The sequence below is a fragment of the Cavia porcellus genome, unplaced genomic scaffold, assembly GCF_034190915.1.
Source record: "Cavia porcellus strain 051 isolate PalLab524CR breed Dunkin Hartley unplaced genomic scaffold, mCavPor4.1 scaffold_22, whole genome shotgun sequence".
Lineage (NCBI taxonomy): Eukaryota > Metazoa > Chordata > Mammalia > Rodentia > Caviidae > Cavia > Cavia porcellus.
In genome coordinates this window covers 12,595,808-12,619,196 of record NW_026947505.1, presented here as the reverse complement: position 1 = coordinate 12,619,196, position 23,389 = coordinate 12,595,808, and the positions used below count along the sequence as shown (strand labels likewise).

Here is a 23,389-nt window from a genome sequence, read left to right as displayed (position 1 = left end):
GGACTTTGCGTTTAAGTTGGGATCCATAAAGAAAATTTTACATGATCATTTTTTGCCCAAATACTAATATTTAAAGAGGTAGAAAAAAGCGGAACCAAAGATTTGATTTGTCAGGCATGAAAATAGAGTAGACTAGATATAGATTTATAGAATTTTATTACAGTTAACTGCCAGTTACCATTTTGATCATAAGTATTGTTGATCAATTAATATCTTCTTTAGTTTAAGAAGTTATCCCTGAGGGAAAGAGTCAGCCAGATTTTTTTTTTTTAAATAATGTTGTTCAATTGAGAGCTGAACAAAGGGAGAACTTTGCTATAAATCCTAGTGTTTACTTTTATCTAACCTATTATCATTAATAAACATCTTGAAATTCATACCAGAAAAGTCAGCTTAAAAGGGAACATCTGACAGAATGTGCAAATTATAGTAGCATGCATAATTTAAAAGACACCAAAGAACAGAATAGTTAAGGAATATATCATGATAATAATCTCTGTTACAATTTTATCGTAAGAAACATTACACATTACTTCTGTACATGTTCCATTGGCTCAAAATAGTCTTGGGACTGTATTATGCTGGTCTGCCATTTCCAAACTAATCTGTACTTTGGAAGTTAAGAAATACATTTTAGTAGATAACTGTGTATCCATAGTGCAGTTTCTTTTGGCTGTGCTCTGAAATATTTTGAGAAGACTAAAATGTATCAATAGTGCCTACAACCCACAGACATTCTAATTTAATTGGGTAGGGTGCCACTTGAGCATCAGAATTTGTAAAAGTTATCTTCTAAAGATTTGTTAAATTTAACAAGCACTGATCTTTGGTCCCTGGTCCTGTCACACTAGAGTTTGGTTATTGCAACGTGTAATTCAGAGTATTCTCAGGGTGATACTAACTGCCACTTGATGGATACATACTTCTGTTACTCGGCTGTGGTACTTCAGTTATTTCTAGCCACTATTCTCCTGTCTTCTTCATTTTAGAGATGAAAAAATTGGCACAGGAAAATGAGGTACTGTAACTGTTTCAGTGTCATTGTTAATAAATGTTAAAGCTGAAATTAAAATGTAAGACTAAGAAGCCCACAGTTTCTGCTACAAGCCCGCGCATTGCAGATGTGAGACTGTAGCCAGTTGCTTTTGAGCTTTCAGAGTTACTACTGGTGACTTGCGATTTTGTAACTAGTCCAGTTCCCTTCTCACACACATACAACCTCCACCACACATATTTTGCCATATGTAGTTCTACCCTGCAAAGAAGTGTGTATTTTCTGATTTTAGGTTCATCAGTGGGACTGATTGGCAAAGCTTATTTCCTGGTGGTTTTGATAAATAGTTTTGGTACACTTTACACAGTTACTTGTGTGCTTGGATTTGCACTTTTATACTTCACCCATATCCATTTGAACATTCTGGGATATTTCTTTGCTTCCAGGAGAGTAAGAACTTCAATAAGCAGGAACAACTTGTTTCTGTAGAAACAGCATGTCGCACACACCTGGCTTTAGGTAACCTATGAATTTGTGAGGGGGAAAAAAATGATTGCTTCCTCAAATCGTTGAGCCTTGTGGTGGTGTGTTATACAGCATGTTTGTGTTAGTAATTAACTGATATGCGTTGAGACTTGTGGTGGTGTGTTATATAGCATGTTTGTGTTAGTAATTAACTGATAGGCGTTGAGCCTTGTGGTGGTGTGTTATACAGCATGTTTGTGTTAGTAATTAACTGATATGCTGGTACAACCTAACTTCTTGAAAGTTTCAGCGACTGACCCTTTCCAGTATTCCAGTGTCTGCTCTGAGGATTACTGGACAAATCTTAATACTTAGAAAAATAGGGGCTTTCTATATGTTACTTCTCTGAGTCAAAATGAGAGGATAAAATCATGCAAAGTAGTTAACCATTTCCAGAGACTGATTATAATCTTTCACTTGCATAATTCATAAAATGAGCCTTGGCTAGGGGTCTGGATCTCTCATGATTGACTGGGACCGTCATAGACTTTTACAGTTTTATGAGTGGACTGTCTGGTAGAACAGACACAAGTCACAGATAGCACCTAAGCACTTGAACTTGAGCTGGTGGGACTGAGGAGCTGAATCTCTAGCAATATTTAATTTCATTATTTAAAGTCAAATATCCCCATATGACCTTCTCACTACCTTTTTGGACTTGCTCTGGGCTATAGTAGACAGAACTACTTCCTTGGGGCTGCTGAGGATACCATATTTCTTTAAGGCACAAGGTCATCAGCCACAATGTTCCTAAAAGACATGTTCTATTAGTAGGGAAGCCAGTAGATCTTAGCAAAGTAATATTATTTCAGTTTCTTTTATGATTATTGATCTATTCAGATTTCCTATTTTTGGACCAATTTTTTTCATGTATAGTATATTAGGAAATTGTTTCATATAGATTTTTTAAGTTTGTTAAAATAAAGCTGTTCTTAATATTCGCGTATTAAATTCTTCCTTTGTCGACTCTTTGTTTTTTCTTTATAAATCAACTGTATTAAGGCATAATTTTTGTATAGTAAAATTCAAAGTTAGCTGTACAATTTGATGAGTTCTGACAATTGTATAATCCACAATCGTGTTTCTGTCTCCACCAAACCTCTCCTCCTGTTCCTCTGCAGTTACCTCTTCCTAGAATGTGCTTAGGTTTTTGACCTTTCTAGACTTTCATATAAATGGAATGATACGGGATGTAGTATTTGATGTCTAGCCTTTCTTCGCTTTTTACAGTACATCCTGTGATGCTGTGTGCATGAATAGTTTGTTTCTTTTTATCAGGAATAGTGTTCCATTGTATGAATATGCTGCAGTTTACTTATCTCTTTACCATTTGATAGTTGCTTCCAGTTTTCCTCTGGTTTAATTTTATTAGAAACTGACAAGCTTCCAAGGCAACTCAGCTTTGGAAGTTGCACTGGTTGAGAATTCAGTTATGAAGGCTACATAATCTCAATCTTTTAAATTGTAACTATTCTACGTCATAAATTGCTTGATGCTAACAATACCTTTATGTGTTTATTTGGCACCTATAAGTCATTTTTGGTGAAGTGTTTGTTCCAAATTTTTGCTCATTTTTAAAATAAGCTCATCTTATTGTTGATTCATGTGCTTTACTGTAAGTATTTTACATAAAAACCTTTCTTGGATATTTCTGTTGCCAATATTATTTCTTCACATCTGTGGCTTGCCTTCTTATTTCCATAACAATATCTTAGAGAAGCCAAATTATTTACTTGTGATGATACTTAATTTCTCATTGTCTTATGTAGTCTATTTTTGTGTCCTGTTTAAATTTTTTGTCTTTTTTTTGGCCTAATGATTATCATTTAAATTTTTTTCTAGAAGTTTTATAGTTTTAGCATGATATTATAGTAAGGTCTGTTTTGAGTTAATTTTTACATGTTCTGAGATAAAACCCGGGTTCTTTTTATTTATTTTTTATATGAATGACTTCCAGAAAGGGATATCTGTTCCCCATTGAATGCCTTTGACCCTTTTTTTTAATCAGTTGACCATATATGTCTGGCTCTGTTGTCACTTTATTTTGTTCCATATGTCTTGAGTTTATGCTGTTGTCACACTGTTTTGATTACTGCTAACATATATCTGGAAATCAATGTAATTCATTCAGCTTTACTTTTTACTAGAAAAAAATTTTGACTCCAGATCCTAGCCATTCCAATATAAATTGTAGAACTAAAGAAACTTGTTGGTGTTTTTATTTTTTTTGTTGTTGGTGTTTTTGATGTGATTATTTTGACTTAGTGGATGAATATTTAAGAAATGCTGTCTTAATATTTTGAGTGAGTACAATACATAATGTACAATACAATAGTACAATACATAATATAACAGTGATTATACTACTATACAGTTTTTGTTTTTATATTTGCTTGAAAGTTTTTAGAATAAAATTCAGGATTATATTTAATACAATTTTTTAAAAATTTAATACAAATTTTAAAAGCCAACTTAAATATAAAAATATTATATTTACAGGCACTTTTATTTACCCTTTTTGTTTCTTTTTTAGGATGCAGATTTCCATCTACCATCATACTCAGTCCATTATAACTTTGCTTGTAGTGTAGCCTGCAGCTGTAAATTCTTTTGTGGCTTTTGTCTTGTTTTTCATCTTCATTCTGGTGCGATATGTTGCTGGGCTTGGAGTTCTAGACCGGGAAAAATGTGTAAGCCAGAGAGATAAGACTAATCTGAAGGGATATTGTTGCTTTTGAACAACTTAATTATGGTATAACTTCCTGCAGTTGTCCTATTGTTTGCCCTGATCCAGCTTCTTGCTTTTCTAGGTTGATAGTTTGTATCAAATATGAAAATTTTTCATAGATGATTTTTTTTTTACCCTTTCCCCCTTTTTTCTGCTGAGATTCCAATTTCATGTATATTCGACTGCTAAACATTTTCCAGTATGAGTCTGATGTTATGTGTGTTACTTAGCCTGGGTCTTCTTACATTTTTTTCTTGTCATGGTTCTTTCCTCTCCACACTCCTGCCAAACTCTTCATATCTGTTTGATAACAAACATTTTGTTAAATTTTATGCTTATTTTTAAGATTTAGGAGTATGAGTTTAAAAAAGTTTTTTATTTTAGCTATGAAATCTAAGTCCTACTCATAAGATATTTTTCACTGACAAGAACTCTGCTCGTTACCTCCTGTATCAGTGGATCTTTCTATGACCCACTGATGCATGAGCTCTAGGGCCTATTCTGTTTCTGATAGTTCTTTCTCCTCTTGTGAATATTTCCCTCATCCGCAGATACAGTGCATTACTTTCTAGAGACTTAGAGATTCCTCTAAGTATCCCCAGAACCTTCTGTGGGTGCCTCGCCCTCCTGTCTGTTACTCTGCCTTGTGAAGTCTAAATTCTGTACCCTAACCGAAAAGAGACCATTGGTCTCGGGTTCCTTCCTTCCCATTCTGTTCCTAGAAACTGTCTTCAGGATAAGCTGTGAGAAGGGCCACAGACCATCCTGGTTTGCCTGGATTTCCATGATTTAGGACTTTGAGTTTCAGTGAGAAAAGTTACCAGCAAAATAGGAAGTTTGCTGAGCTGGTAGAATTTCTTTCACTTGTTTGACTTCCCTCAGGGATCACCTGTAACAGTTGCTTCATAGTTATATCCATTCTGTTATTGATTCAGTAGCCTATTATTTTCTCTTTAAAATTTCAGTAACATAGTTTGCCTTTTTAAAATTGCTCAGCATCCTAAGCAGGGGTTACTTGTTTGTGCTTCTTTGTGGTGAAAACAGTATGCTGTCTCCCTAAGAGTGTGATAATTTTAACTCTTTGTGTTATAAAGTCTTATTCAGACTGCTGGATCTGTTTTGTAGGTGAAACATGTCTCTATTGATTTTTTTTTTTTTCTACAGTTGGAGACTCCCTAGATGTGTGTTGTTCATCATGAGTTCACTTTTGTTGTCTGCTTGTAAGGCTTGATTAAAGGGCAGACAGGGGCTGGACTTTTTTCTGCTGTATCCTCACGAAAGTGAGGATCAGTGAGACCCCTCTAGAGCTGTCAATGGCTTTTTCTGCAGTAGTCAGTAACCAAGGACAGACAGCTCAGTTTCCATCAGGAAGTAGATGTTCCCACTACACCTACCTTGGCTTGCAGAGATAGGGCAGGTACTCTGTGGTTGTCTGTGTCGGTGTCTCCTGGACTCACTTTGGCTCTACCATGTCCACTTTGAGTGTGGGAATCCTCTTGATGTTGCTTTTGTCTTTGACATTCATGCCTTCCTGCTGTCTGTTAGCTTTTCAGATTGTCTCTATGTTCTTTAGGAATTCCTCAAGCTTCTGGGCAACTCAGATTTACCCTGTACTTTTGTCTTTCTTTAATCAAGGCTTTCTGTATTCTTCATTAGTTTCTTTTTAAAAAAAAAAAAATCTTTTTCTTCATTAGTTTCTTTTAAAAACATGTTTCTCCATTAGTTTCTTTTAAAAACATCCTTTCCTTTATTAGTTTCTTTAAAAAACGTCTTTCCTAGATTTGGAGCAGATAGTTAGGAGTGAATAATTAGTAGGGGTACAGAGCATAGTAAGACTTCTCTGTCTTTTAGTTTATTATCTAGGAACCAAAACTCAGTTTTGTGCCTGTTCTGTTTTATAGCCCATGATTTGAGTTATACTTATTTTTATTCATCCCCTAAAATACAAAACAGTGCTATTAAATGTAGACTCAGAGAATACTTAATTGGATTTTATTTAAAAATTGAGTTATTCAAAATATTTCTTAAAGCACTTGAAGCCAAATTTTAATCTTTACCCCCTCACCAGCTACTAGGCTGGAATAGTTACCAACCACCGTGAAGAATTCCTTATTTAATTCCTGTGAGTTCTGAATTTCATGTAGGAATGGCATCGTTTAAGGTTACATTCAGGCCTGTTTTCTCTTTGAAGAAAACCAAGCCCACTTTTCTTTTAATCTTTTGCTTTTATTCTTTCACTCCCCCTCCGCCCCCTCATTGTCATCTATAACCTTCTTTCTTGGCCAGTTATTGCTCTTACTCTTTTTATCTTGTGATCCATATATATATATTTTTTCTTCTTCCTTTTTCCACCTTTGGGAAAAAAAGATTTTTTGAGTTTGTAAACTGTGTAAGAGTCAAGTCAAATTTTGTTTGTTTGTTTGTTTTAGTGCTTTGGGATTATAAAACAAAACGAATTCTGTAGCAACTACATGAGATCAGATATTACTAACACATTCCAAATAGCATTTTCATGCTATGTGGGAATTTTACCTTAAATTGCTTATGATGTATATTTTTAGAATTTACTTTGTACAGCAAATCATCTTTACCCACTACAAACCAGTAAAATCATTAGAATTTGATACATGAGATTATGGTTAATATGTTCTTAGATACATGTAACTTAATACAAAAATTGCCCACTGCTTTTTATGAATTCCTCAGAAGATTTTATATTGTGTGTATAGACTATGATTATGATGATTTTTTTCATGTAGAAGTATTTACATACTAAAATCTTTACTTGATGCCTACTGTTTTGTCTTTTAGAATTCACGTTTATCAAACAAGAAAGCGTGAAAATGAGCAGCCGCCGGAAGCTGGCTCCTCCCGTGAAGATAGATGAGGAGAGGCAGCAGCAGCTTCGCTGGAACATGCATGAGGACAGGAGGAATGAGCCTCTCACCTTCACTGATGACGACGAGCAGCCCTGCCCAGGTGCCTACCCCTCTCCCCCGTGTGTCCTTCTGGATGACAGTCCGCAAGAAGAAGTGGCTCACAGAGATAAGAGGAGGTGTACCGAGAAAGAAGAGCCTGATTCTGTTTCTTTGTCTGTAAAGCTGAATATTGTGGTTTTTCCCTATGGCTTCGATAGTTCTTGGAAAGCATTTCTGGGAGAATTAACTCTTCAGCTTCTTCCCGAACAGAGTTTAGTTGAAAATTTTTCTGAGAGGAGTTTTACGTTGATGAGTTCAGAGTCAAGCAATCAGTTCCTAATATATGTGCATTCTGAGTGTGGAGATGTGGAGAAACAAGAAAAAGGACTCAAAGAATCAGTCAGCGTTTGTGATAAGGGTATTCGAGTGGAATCCTCCTTCAGTGGTGAAATGCTGGAAGACCTGGGATGGCTACAAAAGAAGAAAAGGATAAAACTTTATCAAAGACCAGAAGGAAGTCGTGTCATCAAGGTACTCAGTTTCTGCAGTGTCATTTAGGGTTCTGCTCTGTTGCAGCGTGAAGTTAACTTGGAGGACCTGAAAAGCCAATGACTTATTTTGGTTTTTTTTTGCCAATGACTTATTTTGGTCCCCATCCTCTCTCTTCTTATTGCAGCAGTCCTGTTGGCCTTTTCCAGGACTCCATCTACTTGATTTCTATAACAGTAGCACATGAATGCACTTCTTTCCTGCCTAGAGAACAAGAATAAGCTTTCTTCTGCAGCACACAAGTTGCTCCTTTGACGGGTTCTCATCCTTTTTATTTAGTCCCAGACACTCCAGCTTCTTTCTTTCTTGCAAGCACCCTGCTATTACTCTGTGTATTTGCATTTGCTCTCACAGTTCCCTCTGCCTGCATCATTCCCTTATCTTTCCCCTGGAAACTCTTGTTTGCTCTTTAATGTTCCATTCTGAGTTTACCCCATGCATGGAGTTCTTTGCTTAAGTCCTATGGATGGTGTTAGGTGCCCTTTCTCTGCAGAATACCTACTGCTAGTGTATGTTTTGATTTTTGCTTTTGTCACTGGTACTTCATTTTAGATATTCCTCCCTGGAAATCTTTAATCTTCATATCTTAATAAATTGCCTGATATATAAATAGGTCTTCAATAAATGAATTGATACATTTATAAATCACCTTAGGTTTTGCCATCTTTAGCCATTACCAATATAGTTTTATGCAGATCATTTAAATGCTCTAATTTCAGCTTTTTTTCTGTATGAAAGATAAATAGTGCCCTTTCTTTTTTCCTTATAGTTTGTCAAACTATAAGGTGACATAGTGTAAATAAATATACTTCACAAAGAGCTTAACATGCTTTCATGATAAAACTTTTTTAAAAATTTCAAATTGTTATCATTGTTTAAATGAAAATTGTTTCTTATATACTTCTCACATAAAAAATAATTGCATCTGTAGTCTTATATTTTCAGAATGGATTAAAGAAAGAAGAAAATGTAGAATGCCATTAGTTCTTCCCTGGGCAGTGAATCTACATGACCAATTTTATGACACCAAATATATTAGACTTCATGGCTTCTGTGTCAGTGTTCTGTCACTTTCCACAGCAAACCAAGTCTTAATTTATTCCATTTTTTTCTGACCTTGATTTTTATAAATATTTAAACATTTATCGCTACATACTAAATCATCCCTGAGTGAACAAGAGGAAAGTACAAGTAATAAAATATATAGTTTTGTTACTCATCCCTATATAATGTTGGTGGGTTCTTGTTTTCTGTTGAAAGAATATGAGAATCACAGTGATTAGAAAGTCAGGCCTGGAAAGTCTGAAGAAATGAAGGAAGCTAATATTTACTGTGTCCACCATTAAAAACTTTTAAATTATATTACTTTGGCTATCTTATATAGTTTCCTTTCCATTTTGTGAGTGAGGGTATTTGGATTAAAAGTTGTATTTCCAAGTTAATTTAAATCCTAAATATGAGTGCCATTATTCAAATTTGAATGTTTCAGTTGTAGAACTTAATACTGTATTGTTTCTCTAGTGTCAAGATACTTAACATTAATCAAGGTTTGTTTCCCTGTGTATTTCATTGTTTAATCCATAATAAGGATTCTCAAAACCTGGCCATGCGTGAACATTCCAGCTTGTGTATTGGAATTTTCCAGGAACTTCCACACCTTTTAATAAACTTTGTTAATCATTTCATGCTCATCAGATTCAGAAATCAGTGATTTCACTGGGTAGAATTTAGTGAGAGTTTTTCAGTTCCTAACTGAAATTGAACTTTATTTAGTTCCAGTTAGTTACATGTTTTTTCCCAGTAACTTGAGTGGTGCATCATACATAGTAGATACTTGATTTGTGGATGAACTTATTATTGAAAGTGAAAATGTATGGAGATCTTACAGGTACGTATCCAGTGTTTATAGGTGCAAATCCTCTAGAATAGTGTCACTGAAACATGTTTTTTCTAATGTCCTCCTTAAGAATGGTATATTTCAAGTAAAATTAGTTTTATGTTGAAAATTCTTTGTAGGTCGGGATTTACATTCTGGAAGATGGACTGGCAAAACTGGACTCTTTCAATGATACAAGTTCAAGAATGAAAAAGTTCAATCAGCTCATGAAGAAGGTGATGGAAAAGTTATACAGCTTTATTATTCCAGGTAATTTTTAAAGTACACTTTAAAATTGCTATTATTTGGAGTTGTAGATTTTTCCCTAAACACCTACACATAATAAGAAAAACAGATAATAAGAATGGTAAAATTTAAATGACCTACATAAAACCCTCTATATGGTAAGGTTTTACTCATCTGAAATGCCTCATTAATATTTCTTTACTGTGTTTGCTTAACACTGTCTCAGCTTATAGTGAGCATTCAGGAAGTGTGTGCGGTCAGTAAGCACGTTCAAAGGCAGAGTCAAAATGGGGCTGAGTTGGTTGGACCTTTTATGTTGTTCCTGGGCAGAATTTTGTCACAGCCAGAGATCCTTGACTGCTCCTTGTGCCACCTATCCTTTGTGGGTCTGATGAAAAACAGCTTCCTGCTAGGTCAGGACTGCAGTTTCGGAATTACCTGCCATTGATGGCCAAGGGACAGTGTGGGTGACTACTTGACCAACAGCTCAGATTCTCAAACCATACTGAGGTGTGCGTAGGTCAGCATTATTCGGGTATAAATTATTGGTCATTTTTATACTGCATTTTAAATTGTAAATCAGTTTCTAAACTTAGCCAGTTTGTTTATTCTGTCATACTTTATTCTGTCAAAGCTGCATATTCTTAACAATGGTGAATTACTTTTCAAGTTAAAAATAAAAATCTTTGATTTCAAAATTAGAAGGAGTTCTTATAAGTACATCTAGAGTTTTTCAAAGCTGTAGGAATTCCATTATTTTGCCTTTTAAAAATAACAATTCAAATTCTTAAAAACATATCTTCTAAGGAAAACTTTAAATTTAGATATTAATGCTAGATTATATAACTTGTAATGATGTGAATAACTGTACATTTAATAATATATTACTAAGAAATATATATTAACTGTAAAGTTTTGAAACTCCTATGTGGATTTTTTAATTGAAGAAAAGGGTAAGTTGTGTGTTTTTTGTTTTATCTCTTAGAACACACTTAGATGTGTCATATAAAATTGTGTAGGCTTCTCTGAAAGCTGTTCATAAATTAATGGTATACTTCTTCAACATAAAAGAATGATGTGTTTAACAAAAAATCAGCTGATTTGTTTAGGGTTTTCTTTCTTTCTTTTTTTTTTTTTTCATGTAAGCATGAGTCTTCCAGAGGGCAGTTGTGCCTATCTAATGGGTCTGACATTCTTATACATTTACATTAATAGTTTAAGCTCTTGAATCCAGGCATGGTGGTGCATACTTGTAGTCTAGCTCTGAGAAGGCCAAGACAAGAATCGCTTTGAATTCAAGGCTGGCCTGGACTACAAAGTGATTTCAAGGCCAGTCCGCACTATATTACGAGAATATCTCAAAAAACTAACAAAAAAAATTTTTTAAGTACTCAATCCCTAGTTATTTTCTCTTGCTGTCCTTTATCTTAGAGTAAGATACCCTGTCCTTTATTTTAAAGTAAGAAATATAATGGGAACCATTGTCTGAGTAGACATAAAAATTGTATCTGTGTATGGACTTTTTATATGCAGATATAAATGTGAAATAAATTAACACTTTATAAAGTGCAAGAGATATTCTCATTCACTTCCTCAGATGGTTACTAAATACCCACAGTGGGCAAAGTATGTGTCATCTTCTCTGAGACTAACAACAAAAGACTACCTGAGCTCTCAATGGGGAAGAGACAAGTCACATGAAGGACTCTTAATATCAGAGAGATTTCCATGTACTTTTATATCTAGAGTGTGAAGATACGTCTAAATGTGGAAGAGAGACTTAATTCCAGCTGTGGAGGGCAGAAGAACATGACATAAAAAAAATCAGCTAAAGGAGGTCATGAATTTGTTCAAGGCTTTCAATTTTATTTTTTTCATGTAAACCTGAGTTTTCCAGAGGACAGTTGTGCCCACCATTTGAACTATCCTGAAAAATGGATAGATAGATTTTTGCTCAGCAAAGATTACACAAAATTGGCAGAGAGGTATCTTTGTAGAGTAAGAATTGCTTGTGATTATAAAAGGAGAGCAAGTTGTAAATACACTGTTGTTGGATATACAGATGTGTTAGAAGATGATGAGGAAGATTCAGATAGTGAACCGGAGGGACAGGACATTGATGAGCTCTATCACTTTGTGAAGCAAACACATCAGCAGGAAACGCATTCTGTCCAAGTGGATGTGCAGCATCCCGCACTGACCCCTGTGTTGAGACCCTACCAGAGAGAGGCTGTCAACTGGATGCTGCAACAAGAGTGTTTCAGAAGCGCTCCTCCTGATGGCAAGTACACGTTGTTTAAAGAAAGGCACAGTGGTCAGGGAGAGTCTCCATGAGAGAGACTGAGAAAGGAAAAACACCGTTTTAGAAACATAGGCTATGATGGGTATTACCATGAACAAAAGTAATTTTTCATTTCTTTTTGCAGTATTGGAAACATGTGAATCTAGGGCCTCACACATGTTAGGCAAGTGTTTTGCCACTGAACTATGTTATCAGCCCTGAGTAAAAGTATTTTCTAAGAAATCCTTTAAAATTAAAATCTAGAAAAATTAATTTATGATTTTTCTCATTCATAAAAATTTGTCCTGGCTTTTCCTCCCAAATAAATGCAGCTATGAATGTTTGAAAACCATGATATTTGTTTACATGACTTAGCAACTAAGAATTGTTTTCATAAGTCTAGATTGAGAATCCTTACAGTCACTGGTGAACTCTTCACACTTTCATGATTAATTTAACAATAGCAAAATTATAAAAGGAATTTACTTCCTAGATTTGCATTTTTCTGTGCTCTACAAAGTAAATGCTAATAAATAAAATGTCATCTATTAACTAATTTTATGAAAACTTTATACTTATGGGAGTCATTCACTTTTTTTCATCTTTGTTGTTTCTTTGAGACAAGGTTTTACCATGTAATTTAGGCTGGCCTCGAACTCACTCTGTAGCCCAGACTTGCAGTTAGGCTACTGCCTCAGAAGTCCAAGTGCTGGGATCACAGGTGTGCCACCACACCTGGCATTCAAATACTTCATTACCATCTCTAAAGCGATAGACAGATTCTCAAAGTAAAGTATTCACTATTTCTCATTCCTATTATATATATTTATTTTGGCTAATAACAAATACTTATTAGTTTTCCCTAATGTTCTAATTTATGTATTTTAATCCAACAGATTTCGTTTCTTAAACTCTTCATTTTAGACAATAAATATCAATTCAAAGCAAATATTATTTTCTCTCATTCTTCCTAGCCCCATACTCTGTTTTGAAGCAAATCCTATATACGTTAATATTTTTAGTTTATTTCATTATAAGGTAAGAGTTCTTTTAAATAAGTGTAAATATGTACTTATATGCATATATATAATCATAGATTTTTAAGCCCAACAATGCTCTCATATTAAGTTTATTTCTTTTCAAACTCCCTTGCCTTTCCTTCTTTAATTTTTTCCTCCCTGTCTACTCTGCCACATCTCTCTGTGTCACACACACACACACACACACACACATGCACGCACGCACGCACGCACACAGAGTTCTAACCTGAAACCAAAACACATCAGATATCAGAGTTGGTTGCTATTGGGTTTCATAACTCATAAATTTTATCTCCCATCTCTCACTTTTAATTATTTTGTTAAATTACTGGTTCTATGGTGTTTACACAGACCATATTATTTTTGTCTAAAATAAAGTATTTGTCTTCCATTAAAAATTTCATAAAAATATAACTTAAGGTAAAATGCTGTGATCTTAAGGGCACAGACCGAATGCATCTATGTTTCTGTGTGGCTGACAGCCCAATTAGATGGACAGCTGGACTATGCCGTTAGCCACGTGTGACTCCTCAATGTTGAAATAAGACCATCCAAGTGAGATGTACTGTGAGTTTAAAAAGCACGTCAGATTTCAAATAATATCCCAAAAGGGAAAGAATGAAATATCATAATGATTTTAACTAAATTAAAAGTTGAACATGTGCCTCTCGTTATAGTTCTGTCAGACAGTGGCCAGAGTAAAATATTTCCCCAGCCCCTGACAGATCTCTCGGCCTAGTCAGTTCTCGTACTTCAAATTCCTTCAGAGGCAGCAGCCACTATTGCCATTAGATTGCCACTTGAAACAGTGAAGGACATCATAAAGTACATACACTTCCCAGGAAAGATCTGTTTCTTTCAACAGAATGTTTCAGGGATACATCCATGCTGTATGTATGAGTTACTCATTCTTCTTTGTCCCCAGACTACCTTTCATTGATTAAACCTCCATGTGGTATTTAACATTACTGCTGTCCCTTACAGTTACCATAAATTTAAGCTTTTTCTCTTTTACTCTTTTTATTTTATAAACAATGCATATTTGTGTCCCTGCTTCATCTTTTAATCCCTTATAAAAGCACAACAAAAACATGGTATTTCACTGGTAAGCAAAGACGCATGCCCACTTTGGACCTGTGATTGGCTGTAAGAAGCTAAGATGTGAAGGGGAAAGACAGTGGAAGATTCTGCTGAAGCAGATTGAGCACTTCAGTAGCATGGTTTCAGATTTGTTTTCCTCAGTTGAGCATTTCCTCTCACTTTCTGACCCACTTAAGAGGTCAGATATATTTTGGCTAAATTTGTTAGCCTGTTAGTAACATCTGTTGGTTTATTTTAAAACTTATGCAACTTCTTAACTGGTTTACAAAAGATAAACTTATTTCTCTTATCAGGGAGGAGTTGCCTATGTATAATACTTTAATTTTCTTTTTCTGTTAACCATCTGCAATCTACCACTCTTTCCTTTTTATTTGGTCTTACAACTTGCTTATACAGGTTTGTGCTCAAAACAAAGAAAGCTAAAGAATAATATTACAAGAAAAGAATCGGAGGAGTCCTTACCCTTCTATCCATGTGTTATGCATATGGCTTTTCATATGTAAGGCTTCTCAAGCATGTGGGTCTCCTGAATCAGTATCTCAGGGTATCCTAATTGTTCACTTATTTTTAACTTAAAATATGATTATCTGAAAAAAGGAAAACCAATAAATAAAAAACTTACGGTTATATTTTTCCTTAGAAAGTTCCCTGCACTTCTTGTGGCGAGAGATTATTACACCAGAGGGTTTGAAACTCTATTATAATCCATACACAGGCTGGTAAGGCAAAATTTTATTTATTTGCTAGATTTAAAAAAAGTAAATACAGTAGCAAGTTGTATGAGATATATCTCCTTGGTTTCAGTAGCACTTCAAAAAAGAAGTAGTAAGTTAAAATTACTAAGAGATTCTTTTTAAAAATTTGAATGCATTTATAATTAATAGTTTGTCATTATTCAGCAAATAACTATTTCATAAATAGATATAAGGTGCTTAGTTATGAAGATTTTAAAAAAGAATTTTATTCTAAGTAGAAATGTTACCTTGTTTATTATGAGGTAGTGTTTATACTTTTCATTAAACTTCTGTTATAAAAAGTTTTAGAATTCATCAATAATACTTTTATTAATTAGTGAATGATATTTTTGCCCTTTACGCATCAGTCATGGATTCACAAATATCATAGAATGAACTCAGTCATATTTCCTTTTAACTATAGATAAAAAACTGACAAATATTTATCAGCATTACTTTGGTTTCTGCAGCCCTAGGTCAGCTCGTACAGCTTTTTTATATTACAATTCTTATATTTATGAATAGGGATTTTCATTGTTTTACCCTAAGGTATACTTTGAATAAATAGTTGTGCATTTCTTCCTTTTACCTATAGGATCTCTGATAAGAAGAGTGGTTTTTATTTACATGCGGGACGTACTGTACTTTTTTTTTTTTTTCCAATTAGCATCATCCGTGAGTACCCACATTCTGGGCCACAGTTGCTTGGTGGAATCTTAGCAGATGAGATGGGTCTTGGGAAGACAGTGGAGGTTTTGGCTCTGATTCTCACACATACTCGGCAAGATATCAAGCAGGATACTCTCTCTCTTCCTGAGGTAGGAGTAGTTCTGCAGTGCTCCGAAACCAGTAGATGTATGTTCTCAGACGGCATCGTATGCTGAACATGTGCGTAGTATTGAAGTCAGCACTTTGCTCCCTGTGGCTAGTGATGTACACTGGGGTTGGTTAACGCCAGTGGCCACAGAGAGGGGGCTGTTGATGAACCTAGGAGGTTTTCTCAAGTGATGCTGGCTAACTAGGAAGAGGACTGCAGTCAGTTACCAAACTTCACACTAGTTGGCAGTGCTGTACTATTATTCCTTAAATATTTTGTCACTACAACATGACATTATTTACCACTAAATATTTGTAAGAACTCTGAAAAAATTATACAAATCTCAGATATGTAAATCTTCAAATATAGTAATTAGAATTTTGTTAAAGGATAGGTAGCATAGTAAATAGATTGCTAGAGGAGACAGATTCTTACTTAAATCCTTCTCCTGAAACATATGGTTATGTTTAAAAATACAAAGTTTAGAGTTACTCTAAAAGCCTCACTGAGGCAAATGCAGTTAGTTCATGGCTTGTATTTTTCTTTTTTTTTTTTCTTTTTTTTTTGTTTTTTAATTTTATTTAAGGAGAAAAGAAAAAAAAAGCAGGGAAAGGGTACAAGTTATACAGATTTACAGAAAAAAAATGAACAGTAGGAAATCACTAGTTAATGGATTACATATTGTCATCTTAGAAATAACTGTTAAAGTCACAAAATTAAAGCTTGTAAAGTGGACATTCCATCAATGATACTGCAAACAGTTCTGTTCATTGATCCAATAAAACTCTGTGATATCATTTTCTATCTTATACACTTAAATATACATGCAGTTATATAGTTTGGAGCACTTTCTTTTCCTCTCTTTTGTACCATGACTATTACACATTTTGGGTTTCATTGCTCCCACGGTTCTTATTACTTTTTTGGAAGAGAGTAAAACCAAATGTGACATAACAGAACAGAAACGGTCAAGTCAAAAGGGTGGACATAATAGATAATGTAAAAACATAATACAAGGTGATCAACAATGGTTACCATAATACCTCCCGCTATCTCTAATAGAATTGCCTATATCGTTAGTTATAATACAATTGAACAAAACAGTAAAGAATAAAACCGACAAAACCAAAACATTGGAGACATTGTAGGTCTTCAAAGGTAGATAAAAGTCAACAAGAATGGGCGTCATAATGAATCTCATTATCTTCACAGCTGATGCCTAAACTTTCGAACCTGATACTATCCAGCAAAACAGAATAGGGGAACATCAGTTAAAAACCAGATGGTGAGAGTAATACAGGGCTTTAGATCAAGGTAATGAAAAGTCAAAGTAGGTTACTATAATATATCCTGCTATTTTTTTTCCTTTAATTAAAAGGATAAAGATAAAAAAGTAAATAATGGAGTGGAGATTGAGATAAAAGAGGGCATAACAACGAAACAGTGCAGATCAAAACATAACCATTAGAATAGTGTTTCACCACCAGATAATCCTAACCTAAAAGTAGTTACCATATTGTCTCTTTCTTTGAAATCCTTGAGTACAACTTTGTATACTGTAGCATTAAGTATATCAAAACAATGTAAAACCATTCAAGAGAATGACAGCATTACAGAGTATTTAGAATCGACTAACAGAAAATGAACAATGGTTTCTGTATAATCTCCTTGTCTTTAAAAGGTTTTTGCTTATACTATCGTACATAATAAAATCCAATAAGATACAGCCTATTTAGACCATTGGAGACAGAAGGACAAAAGCTAGATGAGACTTCAAAACAAGATGATACTAAATCAGTATTACCTATTAAGATGTCATTTTCTCCAAAATAGCTGTTCCTATCATCCAATCTTCTCTGCCTCATTTCTGTTGAGCTCTTTTTCTGTCAGTAGCTGTCAGTTTGTCTTCTTCATTTTGTTCTCTGCTCCATTCGTTGTGGCCTCCCCGCCACTATTTCTGGGTTCTTTGTATTTTTCTTTTTTTAGAATATCCTGCAATACTTTCTGTAGAGTTGAATTGGTGGTTGCAAATTCCCCCAGTTCCTCTTTATCCTGGAAGCACCTTGTTTTTCCGTCAATTTCCAGGGACAGTTGTGCAGGATATCTCAATGTTGGCTGGAGATTATTATCTTTCAAAGCTTGAATTATTTCCCCCCACGCTCTTCGTGATTTGATGGTTTGTGCAGAGAAATCTGCTGTAATTCTGATGGGTGTTCCCTTGTAAGTGGTCTGTTTCTTGTCTCTGACAGCCTTTAATATTCTGTTCTTGTATTGAATTTCTGGAATTTTTATTATTATATGCCTGGGTGTTGCTCTGTTTGGGTTGTAGGTAGCTGGGGTCCTGTATGCCTCATACATCTGAGTATCTTTACCTTTTGCTAAATTAGGAAAATTCTCCTGGATTATTTCTGTTAGTAGCTTTTGTAGTTCACTTGTTTGTGTCCCTACTTCTTCTTTTATGTTCTTAATCCTTAAGTTATGGCTCCTCTTATCATCTTCTTGTCTTTGTATTATTGCTGTTTGTTTCTTTGTTATTTTTAAGAAGTTTTTCATTTCATTCTCCCATATTACAAGTCTGCCCTCCAGTTCAGATAGTCTGTCCTTAGTTTCTTTCAAGCTGTTATGCCAGTCTTCGATAGACTTCTTAGTATGTTGGTAGTCCCTTTGAACCTGCTTCACGTATTCTATGCTTTCTCTGTTTTCTCCATCAAACAATTCTCCCCTCTTTTTCTGTTCTTCCATTCCACCACCTGTTTTTTCTTGGGTGGTACTTAGCATTTCTCTAACTATTCTGCATACTTCTAGCTTCAGGTCGTTGATAACTTCATTCCTGAATTGGTCTATGAGGCTCTCTATATGGCGCCTTATGTGTATTGGTGAGGTGTCTGCTATTGCCTGTTTCTCAGAATTGGGGGCCGAGGAGCCTTTCTTGTTGCTGCCTCTTCCCATGCTGCCTCTTCTTCTCTGTTCCTTATATGTGCAAGCTTATATAAGAGGCCCAGCTTCTCTCCCAGTCAGCCACAGCCTGATCGAATTGCGCCAGTTAGGTGTTCCCGCTCACCGCTGCGCACCAGGGAGTTACGAACCAGGCAGCCTACGCGTCTCCCCTCACGGCCACTGTCAGGCTCTGGGATCTGGGTTGGGACAGCCTACCAGGTCCACTGGCAGCGTCACACAGGCCAGGCACTTTTCACCAATCCCGCCCGAGAGGGGGATGTGTGGCTGGAGTCGCCACCGCGCCCTGCTCCCGCAGGACTGCTCGGGCCCAGAAAGTCCTCCGCTGGAGTCAAACTGTGGTAGAGTGTCAGTTTCTCTCACTCACCTCACCACAAGTCAGTGCACGCATCCCTGCTGTTCGCAGATTGCCGTTCTCAGAGCTTCTGCGCGTCTCTCTCCTTGCCGAGCCACTGTAGAGGCAGCCAGCTGCCGCGCGGCGGGAAACCCAAATCGTGGCTTACAATGGTGCGGGGTCCGGCCTCCACACCGAGGCTTTTCTGTTCCTGTTTTAGCACCAGGACTGCATTCCAAGTTGGTTTCTCTCAGCCGAGTTCGTTCCTGAGTCAGCAGAGCATATCTCCACCTGCTTATGTCTCCTTAGTCCGCACCATTCCTGGCTTCTGAGCCGAGTCTTTCAGAGAGCCTCCGGTAGTTGCTGTTATCTGTCTGCCATGTTCTCCCGCCGACTGGCTTGTATTTTTCAGTAATGAAACCTGAAATCAATACATTAAATCCTGCTGAAATGAGCCTGGTGGGTAAGGGCATAACTATAATTAATCACCTCTATCACTGATCAGGCTTATATTCTTACTATTTTATGATCTGTTGATTTGAGTATGTTTTAGTCAGATTTCTCTTTGCCACGCCATGAAACTGAACACTCACTACTTACAGGAGGAGATTTAATTTGGCTCATGACTTCAGAGGAACATGATGGGGGAAAGGTAGGAAGAAGCAAAGCTACTTAGTTCATGGTTGCATAGAAACAGAAAGAGAAGGCAGGAGCCAGGAACTGGAGCACACCCATCCAGTGACCCACCTCTTCTGACCAGTCCCACATCCTAGCAGGACATTCAGCTGGGATTGATGAGCAGATAAATACACTAAAAAGTACCTCCCTGTCATGATTTGGTCACCTTCCAGAAGCCAACCTTTGAGAACGTTGTACATTTGGAGTACATATTAGATCTAAACCATAACAGTAAGAATAGAAAAAAATCTTTCTTTTTTAGAAAGTGACTTACAGTATGTAGTTCAACTAGCAATAACATCCTTTTCTGTTCATTATATATTTTAATTGCATTTTAATTTTAATTTAATTGAATTTTAATTTTATTTATCTTCAATGTTATTATAAATTCAGTGGGCTAATTCTGTATTTCAGCATGCCTTAAAAATTAGCAGATATTCCACTCATTTAGATAATACAAGATAATATGAATAATTTTAGATTATATAGAATAACATGAAAGATTTGAAAAGCAATGGCTTTGTAAGCATTGTAAGGTTGGAAATAAAAAATAGATCTGTATGTATGAATAGTGTATAGTTTTCTTTCTTTTAAAATTATATACAGCTATTTTATTTCCTTAATGGAAAGGGTGTTAATTTTAATCATTCAGAATACTGAAAGCAAATATGTGACTACGGAATGTTGTTTATGTGTCAGGGAAAAGAGGTGAATTATTTCGTCCCATCCCATTGTTTTGGAGGATCAGTAAAAGACACAGAAACCCAGAATATGGAATTTGAGCCAAAAGAAAAAGTTCAGTGTCCCCGTAAGTATCTCAAAAAATACCTTCTTTTGATGATCTTTGTTATTATAGTTGTTAGAATCCTTAGAGATACCCTGTCATTGTTACAAATGTTTTTGCAGTAGTCTGTACATAGTAAAATTGAATCTAATTATAATTCATAATGTCCTGACAAAAACAAGTATACTTTGATTTGATCCAGGTAGTTCTTATTCAGTATGTTATATTTAAATTTCTTTAGCTTATAGTTTTAACCTGGCTTTGTTTATTCTTCAGTATAACAACTTAAAATTCTATTAGCAAATGAATGTTTCCTTTAGTAATAATAGCTTACAGAAGATAGGATAACAAGGAGAGCTTTCTCATGTAATTTTGAATGATTATAATTTTTTAAGACTAACGTTAACCTGCATAATTCTTCCTGAAATTATTTCTATTATAATAATTCATTTAATATGTTGAGATAATTTTTTGTTATATATTCCTCACAGGGTACTGTATCATAGTAAATTTGACTTTCTTCTTAACTCTATCTGCAGTAAGATTTTTTATTTTCATTTCATTATAATTATTTTAACTGAGTTATCCTTTTGCATTTAGCTACACGTGTGATGATCCTGACAGCCGTAAAAGAAATGAATGGGAAAAAAGGAGTTTCTATCCTTTCCATCTATAAGTATGTCAGTTCTATGTACAAATACAATGTTCAACGCAACAAGGGTCTTCTGAAACGCATGCTGAAATGTTTAATTTTTGAAGGTCTTGTGAAACAGATCAAAGGTCATGGTTTCTCAGGGACCTTTACATTGGGGAAGAACTACAAGGAGGAGGATATATACAATAAAACAAAAAAGCAGGTACTTGAGTATTTATTAAGTACTTATATCAGTATGCGATGCCTTACAGAATAAGTTAATAGATTCTACCTTGATACTTAAAGTCTTATAATTTAGGAAAAAAAATCTTTAGCATTCCTTGTTTAACAACCAAATTTTGTTCCAGGTTGTTAAATGAATTGGTCACAGGAAACTCCAACTTGATGACTTTGTTTTTATATGCAGCATTGTAATGTATAATAAAACTACAGTATGAACAGCACAGTCAGCAAAACTTGTATTGTATTGTACTGTAGAGGAAGCCCCATGAGGCTGCATGCCATTCATGTTCCGGTGTCATAAGTCATAATGTGAATTGTAACTCCAAGTGGCAGGTGGCAAGTCTGAACAGTGTGACTCAGTCGTAAGGCCAGATAGTTGTTAACCATATGGGACATTAAATGAGGAGCATCTGTAGTTAGAAAAGGCCCTTATGCTTATGACTTCTGTTTCCTAGTTTCTGGCTATAAACTTGAGAAGATTAGAATCTTTACTTTGGTTGCCATTGATCCCAAACAAAGGTGTCTGGCACATAGCTAATACTCATTATTTTAGACATATTATAGAGTTTAAAATACTTCTGTTCTTGTCATTGCTGCTGTCAGCAGTTAAAAACTTTGTTCCACACTTGAGTGGTGGGAATTTAGTTCACAAATATAACTGTTGAAATAAATTAATTAAATGATTGTGGGTTTTTTTTTTTTTCCATAGGCAGCAGGAAGTCCAAGGAAATTTCAGAAAGACCCCAAAAAATCAGGGAATAAGGACACAGATTCTGAATATTTGCCATCAAATACCTCTGACAATGATGATGACCCCTACTATTATTACTGTAAGGCCAAGAAAAATCGTAGTAAATGGAGGAAAAAGACTGTGCCATCCACAGGAAAAGGCAAAAGTCAGCCTGATATCAGGGCTGACATACAGGATCACTGTCCGGCCTCAAGAGACTCTGGGATTACTGATGTTACCATGTCTGACAGTATAGGTGTCACTGAAGTCAAGCAAGAGCAAGAAGCGAAGGACCACGGTGAATCTCTGAATCCTGCTGGGGACGAGGGCCCACACTCTAATGTCACGAGTCCCTATGACAATGCTGATTATCGCTTTGAGTGCATATGTGGTGAATTTGACCAGATAGACCGCAAGCCTCGCGTTCAGTGCCTGAACTGCCACCTGTGGCAACATGCAAAGTGTGTGAACTATGAAGAGGAGAATCTGAAAGTGAAGCCTTTTTACTGCCCCCACTGCCTTGTTGCAATGGAGCCAGTGTCAACAAGAGCAACTCTGATCATCTCTCCGAGCTCCATCTGCCACCAGTGGGTGGATGAAATCAACCGGCACGTGAAGTCATCGTCTCTCCGAGTGTTGGTACGGCCTCTTGGGCTCAGGGATAGCTAGATATGCACTTTTGCTTCTTCACGACAGTTTTTATACTCTTGGTTGCTTTGTTGTTTAATTGCAGAAGTTAACTTATTGATATGATGATAGAATTAGATCACAGCTGGAAGAGAAATTAAAAGTAAGAAATAGAGCAGTGGACTAGCTTCTTTCCTAGCTTCCAAATTGCAGAAGTTAGAGCACTTTGAATGTGAAGATGCAAAAGCTTTTTAAAAACATTCCTGACCACTTAAATGTGTAAGCTAATAAAAACACGATTTCAGAGAAAAATATATTCCAAAGCACAGTTGTGTAATTGCAGCTGCCTATCTGATCTGTCACCTTTTAGCTCCAAAATTATCTTCTGAAGTCTCAGTTACCTCATTGATAAAATAAAAATTTACTCATTCAGCATATTTATTGAAAATCTGTTATGTGCCAAACAGTATGTGAAATTCTGAGTGAAATTCCTAACTTGTTAGGAAGTTAAATAACTTGATAAAGTGCTGGCACATAGTTGTGGTACTTCAGGGTTATTGTTTACTAATATTAATACTTTTTGCTGTCTTGTTAT

The 23,389-nt window shown here is 35.6% G+C and overlaps 1 protein-coding gene across 10 annotated transcripts in view; it reads left to right on the top strand.

The window, feature by feature from the left end:
• Window positions 1-23,389, top strand: part of Shprh (SNF2 histone linker PHD RING helicase) — an 82,365-nt gene that overhangs the window by 2,235 nt on the left and 56,741 nt on the right. For 6 of the 10 annotated variants that reach the window (XM_063233453.1, XM_063233455.1, XM_063233450.1 and 3 more), the window contains 8 exons: window positions 7,059-7,696; window positions 9,731-9,860; window positions 11,899-12,117; window positions 14,899-14,977; window positions 15,660-15,810; window positions 20,476-20,584; window positions 21,161-21,417; window positions 22,147-22,806. In XM_063233453.1, coding sequence (XP_063089523.1) covers window positions 7,091-7,696; window positions 9,731-9,860; window positions 11,899-12,117; window positions 14,899-14,977; window positions 15,660-15,810; window positions 20,476-20,584; window positions 21,161-21,417; window positions 22,147-22,806 — 2,211 coding nt within the window. In that variant the 5' untranslated portion in view covers window positions 7,059-7,090. Of the gene's footprint in view, window positions 1-1,440; window positions 1,514-7,058; window positions 7,697-9,730; window positions 9,861-11,898; window positions 12,118-14,898; window positions 14,978-15,659; window positions 15,811-20,475; window positions 20,585-21,160; window positions 21,418-22,146; window positions 22,807-23,389 lie in introns of those variants that run through there. The other 4 variants (XM_063233458.1, XM_063233452.1, XM_063233457.1 and 1 more) reach the window with 3 other exon arrangements.